The sequence below is a fragment of the Pygocentrus nattereri genome, chromosome 5 (genome assembly GCF_015220715.1).
Source record: "Pygocentrus nattereri isolate fPygNat1 chromosome 5, fPygNat1.pri, whole genome shotgun sequence".
Lineage (NCBI taxonomy): Eukaryota > Metazoa > Chordata > Actinopteri > Characiformes > Serrasalmidae > Pygocentrus > Pygocentrus nattereri.
The window spans coordinates 44,992,637-44,998,636 of NC_051215.1; the positions used below are offsets into that span (position 1 = coordinate 44,992,637).

General features: G+C 40.9%; 1 protein-coding gene across 4 annotated transcripts in view; it reads left to right on the forward strand.

The window, feature by feature from the left end:
• Positions 1 to 5,672, forward strand: part of ndst2a (N-deacetylase/N-sulfotransferase (heparan glucosaminyl) 2a) — a 162,136-nt gene extending 156,464 nt beyond the window's left edge. For 3 of the 4 annotated variants that reach the window (XM_017715819.2, XM_017715821.2, XM_037538645.1), the window contains 7 exons: positions 845 to 941; positions 1,121 to 1,244; positions 1,408 to 1,582; positions 2,602 to 2,772; positions 3,506 to 3,615; positions 3,869 to 3,971; positions 4,540 to 4,676. In XM_017715819.2, the coding sequence (XP_017571308.1) occupies positions 845 to 941; positions 1,121 to 1,244; positions 1,408 to 1,582; positions 2,602 to 2,772; positions 3,506 to 3,615; positions 3,869 to 3,971; positions 4,540 to 4,665 (906 nt within the window). In that variant the 3' untranslated portion in view covers positions 4,666 to 4,676. Of the gene's footprint in view, positions 1 to 844; positions 942 to 1,120; positions 1,245 to 1,407; positions 1,583 to 2,601; positions 2,773 to 3,505; positions 3,616 to 3,868; positions 3,972 to 4,539 lie in introns of all 4 variants that reach the window. The other variant, XM_017715818.2, reaches the window with a different exon arrangement.
• Positions 5,673 to 6,000: the final 328 nt, after the last annotated feature.

Here is a 6,000-nt window from a genome sequence, read left to right on the forward strand (position 1 = left end):
TACATTTAGGTAAGTTTGGCCACAGAGAGCACAAGTAAATGCTACTTTGAGTGCTTCCATACTTTAGAAATTCCTTTAACACAGAATATGGTCAAATTTACCTGAGATTGTTTATGTCTTGTTTTATAGTAGGTAAAAGGAGGCAGAACCTTGACTGACATGGACGTGCACAGTGCATAAAAATAACTGACATGGCGCATCTGTAAAAAAAAAAATGCATTATCCCACACCTCATTTAAAACTCATTCTGTCCAAGTAGGGCTGTAGAGGGCTCTACTGTGAGATATTGCTATTGGTGCACTCTGGTTGTGCATCTTTGAAAAAGTTATTATGAGAATTTGAGACAATGATGACACAAATGGTTTCTAAATAAACTTTTATGTGTGAAGAAAAACACTTCCATTAAATATTCTATAAGGCAGAGAATTGCTGGTTACTGGTGAATGAGGTGTAGAAGATTTTAAAAGTACAGGTAATGTTGTAAAATGCCTCTCGCCAAGACTCACTCACTGCAAGGCTGAAAATTATATATATACCACAAATTTCTATAAAAACATAAATCAACATATAACCAACATTACGTATCACTGTGAGTGATAAAAATCTTTTTCTTCTGCTCTGAGGAGGTGTAAAATTAGAGGTCTCTACCTAGAATCATTTATTTATTTAAGAATACATATAAACACAAGTTTCCTTAGTATTGGTGTGAAACAATGTATTGAGTGTAGCAACCAGTTCATAACATAACCATGTCTTGTTACAGCTGTGTAGTTTTTGGAAAGCATGAAGAAGCACTTTTAATGCATCTTCTCTTAATTTACTGTCTACTCTTTCATTCTTTCAGAACCCCTGTCATGACAAGAGACATAAAGACATCTGGTCCAAAGAGAAGACCTGTGACCGGCTACCTAAATTTCTGGTTGTTGGTCCCCAGAAAACAGGTGAGGCACCCAGCATCAGTCATTTAGAATACACAAGTGAATTGTAGCAGAGCTTTAACCTTGAGTTTTTATTGGAGATTGTGTGCTGGAGGCTCTGTTAATTCAGGTCTGAGAGCCAAGGCTGTCAAGCTTGTGAAGTTTATGACATGGCTCGTTATCTGTATGTCCATCTCCCACAGGAACTACAGCTTTGCACTTGTTACTTACCCTGCACCCAGCCATCATTAGTAGCTTCCCCAGTCCTGTCACTTTTGAGGAGGTTCAGTTCTTTAATGGGCCCAACTACCACAATGGCATTGACTGGTAAACTGCTGTCTTTGTTCTCTTTACATGTTATAGCACATTACAACAGAACTCCTTATTCCATTTTGTATGTGTGTCACCTGCGTTACTTTTGCTATTTTTTTTTTATGTCTTTAAGGCCTGAGGGTCATAGTGTTGTGTGTCTGTTCTCCATCATACGCAGGTATATGGACTTCTTTCCCTTTCCCTCAAATGTGAGCACTGATTTCATGTTTGAGAAGAGTGCCAACTACTTTGACACAGAGTTGGTCCCCAAAAGGGCTGCAGCCTTAGTGCCCAGAGCCAAGATCATCGCTGTGCTTATAAACCCAGTCGACAGAGCCTACTCCTGGTATCAGGTACAGCAGCTTTCTCTCCATCAGAAATTTGGTGACAGCAGTCTTTTAATAAATGACCCTGTTTTATTTGTTGGTTTACAAAAACCTTTTATATAAATTAAAGACTAAGCATGATTGTTTTCAGGAAACCAGGGGTGTCCGCAAAGTGTGACTGTGGCTGCAGGTATTTATTGCGAATAAGCTGAAGCATTTCTGATTGTGCTTGTTTAATCAACTGGTCTTGGTCTTCAAACAACTGTAGTAAGCATCAATTATCTAACAGCAGTCATTGGTTATTCCAAATAGTTCTGGTCAGTGACAGGCTGGTTTCTTTTTTCTGTATTTCTGTAATATTGCATATTAATTTTACAGTCTTGTCTTCAGTTCATACTGCTTTTGTTGTCTTAATGTTTTGCTATGCAGTTTCGGCCAGAGGAGGATGGTTTCCCCTTTTGAGTCTTTTTATCTGTTTATTCCTTTTGATCTTAAGGAGTTTTTGCTTTCTTTTTTTTTCTGTCACCCTTCACTTGTTGACTGGGGCTTGGACCTGGACTTTCTGTAAAGCAGCTTTGTGACAGTGCCTGTTGTAAAAAGCGCTATACAAATAAATTTTCACCTTATTGGACATCGTATATGCTATTCTTTTATTGGAATGAAAATCTGCAGCCACACCCGTCCTTTTTAAATAAGATTGGACATCCCTCTTTTAGACTGTCTTTAAAATAATAATAATTATTATCGTTGTTTTTTTTTTTTTAATAATAATAATAACAGTGATAATAATTATAACGATTTGTTACCTTTTTTCCCACCACATTAACCTACAGTAGATGAATGTAGATGAATTCTGTCAGACTGACAGGCCCTATAGTAGCACTTCTGTCTATCTGAACTTCTGCCTAAACTTTTTGTTAAGGTTGTTATTTATATCCCACTTAGGAGTGTCCTGTTTTTGGTGCACCTTTCTGTGAGTCCTATTGATATTGCGGCACGTGGTCCTGTACTGTTACTCAGTGCTGTGTGTTTGTTTGTGTTTATAGCACCAGCGAGCTCATCAGGACCCAGCTGCCATAAACTACACCTTCCACCAGGTGGTGACAGGAGGGCCGTCCTCTTCTAAAGAGCTGTTGGTGCTGCAGAGCCGTTGCCTTAAGCCTGGAGAGTACGCCGCTCATTTAGAGCGCTGGCTAGTACACTTTCAGTCCAGACAGGTACAGTACGGCCACTCACCTACAACATGCACCAACACACTTCACTTACTACCAACTGTTTAGAAAACAACTCTATCATATCTGCTTTCAAATAAGAGCAAACTCTGTGTGCGCTAGTAGAAAGTAAAATCTTAGACCCACTCCGAGCTTATACCAAAGTACCCTTAGAGTTTTCTTGTGCTGTTTATTATAACTAAACAGCACAAGAAGAGCATAGAGAGCACATTTGGCCTCGCTCTTTCTGGGTGGGTAGGATGGCCCCCCCCTCTCCTCTCATCACTCAACGCGATGCTAGTCAGCGCAGACGTCTGTTAGCTGATGTAGCAGATCTGGCGGTTGGCGTTCGGTTGACCCGTGATGTTGCATGAGTGGCAGTTCGAAAAGAAGCGGTGGCTGGTTTCACAGGTCTCAGACGAGGCTTGTGCTAACCTTCACCCTCCTAGCATTGGTAGTATCGTGATAGGGGGAGTCTTAAGTAGTAACGGGTGGAATTGGAGATGACTAAATTGAGGAGAAAATCAGGTAAACAAACATAAATAAATAAATAAAATTAGCAAAATATTTAAACTGAAAAAGGTTTTAGAAAGTAGTTACATTTTGGGGGGTGATGAATGTTTTTAGAGCTGGTAAACATCCCTTTAACCTGCAGTAAGGCACATTAAAGCTTAAACAAACTGAATATTTATGAAAGCATTTTAATCTGTGTGATCTGTCTCTCACACCTTGCCCACAGCTCTATGTAGTAGATGGATCCCTACTACGCTCCAACCCTGCCCTCGTGATGGAGGGCATCCAAAGGTTCTTGGGGGTGACGCCCATCTTCAACTACACCCAGGCTCTCATGTGAGTCCCCTGTATTTGTCACATAAGATGATGTGAGATTGATTATATGCACTACGTCTGACTTGAACATTCATACACACACAAACACATTTGTATGATAACAGAGGTTTATGTACAGATGTTCTAGAACTGTATAGACCTCAGCAATTTAGCAGAAATATTGCACAGTTCATTACAGAATGGACTCTAGGACATTATTTTTTTAGCACAAGATTGGTATGATTTAATCTTAAAGTGCTCATTGTACTTGCAGGTTTGATGAGAGTAAAGGGTTCTGGTGCCAGAGGATGGAAGGAGGTCGTCCAAAGTGTCTGGGGAAAAGCAAAGGCAGGAAATACCTAGAAATGGCGCCTGAGGTACATCAGCTTATCTCCCTTCATTACCTCACTCTCCACAGGTACAACAGCAGTGTGCTGGCTCCCAGGCAGTGGAAATTATTTGGTCTGACACTGAGCTGGACTGAAAAACTCAGCCCTGTTCTGCCCTCTTCTATTGATTGCTTTTTCTCTTTTTTTCCCTTTTTGTTCCCTCGAAATCTGTTCTTGCTGAATGCGTTTTTCGTCATTTTAAATCAGAACTGATTTGGTGAAAGTCTGTGAAATGTGAAATGGAAGAAGAACTTGAAAGTTTCATTACATGCATTATTGGAACTATTTCAACTGCATCACTGTGTCAAACCACCTAAGAAGTGAAATGTTTTAAGTAATTTTAATGTCAATTATTTGTCTTTCTCCTGAATTGCACACAATATATACAAAAATGTAGAAATGTCCACATTTTTTTTAAAGCCACATGATTATTTGGTATTATTATTAAATAAATTTGTCTAAATCTCTTTTGGTATTTCTGGATTTTTGAGTCAGTCACAAAATGTTGGACTTGAAAGCCTCTAAGCTGATTTGTGTGTGTGCTGTGTTGTGACAGACGCGTGCCTTCCTGATGGAGTACTACCGGGAACATAACCTGGAGCTGCTGCGGCTGCTGAACCGGCTGGGGCAGACGCTTCCCTTGTGGCTCAGAGAGGAGCTCCAGAGCAGCAGCTGGAGCTGAGACGGTGGCCCCAGGCCACTGAATCTCAGCCAACACACACATACACACAGGACCCCCAGGAACCTCAGAGACACTTGAGGCTGTCTCAATCCCTCCTGCCCCACCATTTAACACTATAGTATCAAAAACACTATAGTGAGAGTGATGAGATGGGGTGGCTAAAGGGCATAAGTGGACTGCTGAAACGAGATCTCCTGGCCAGGATGCTCTCATTGGTCCTGTCTGACCTTTGACTAGGGATGGTAATTGCAGTCTCATGCTGATGCAGCTCCCGTCTGTTTTACGTACTGACACTTCACACCAGGACCTGAGTACACCGTAGGCCTGGACAGCATGAATGGACTAGCGACAGGAGTGAATTACTGATAAACACACACATGCTCGCCTTGCTCATCTCTTCAGAGGAATGATTGTAAAGCATTGTACATTTTAAAGCATTGTATATTTTGGGTCTGGTTGGGTGGGATCATGGTGGAATAGACATGAACTCAGCCGTGACAGCATTAGTGTACAGGACAGAGCTCTGTTTGACTAGGGCGTGTAAAGAACGCTTGTCTGCAGCCCCTCTCTTCTCCACGCACCAGGACTATGCACAGAGAACTTTGACATGTACGTGTATATGCAAGAGCGGAGTGAGGTAGGGTAAAGTCTAGCCTCCAATCATAATGCGGACAGAAGAGTCTGTCTTAAGTAAATTATTAGCTCCAGTCTAAAAATTATTTTATATATGCAATTTTCCCCGTTTCAGTCTTGATTCTGAGTGCACACTGTGTGACCAGATAGAAGGTAGTTCATGCAAAAGCCATGACAGTTCTGTTCTATGTAAGGAGCTGTGAGTGATGGAGGGAGAAAGAGAGAGAGAGGAGAGGGGCTGCACTATGAACCTGTGGTAAGTCCTACAATCTTGCTGTCTACTCTCACTACTTTTATTTTTTATTTTGTAAAAAAAATATTTTAAAAACACCCAACGCTGTATCATCTCTAATAAACTCTTAGAGAGGTTGGAAGTCGATGTCTCTCTCATTATTTCCAAGTTTAGGGCTGCACAATATGTTCTTTTGTCGTTATCACGGTATCGACCTTTGCAATACTGATCACTTGAATGGTTAACACATTTCAAATTTCTGTGTTTGTCAGAGGAACGTGGCATCCAACCCAGGATGAATCTCACACGGCACTGTAGCTAAATTGTGTGCTATATAAGTTTAGAAATTCTGGCCACTATAGTCAAAAAGTGCACTAGGTGTTGACTGAGAATGTGGCTGAATCCCAAATGGCTATTTTTTCGTGATATTATGCGTTGTTGGGGTGCAGGAGTCAGTATTTAAATTCCTA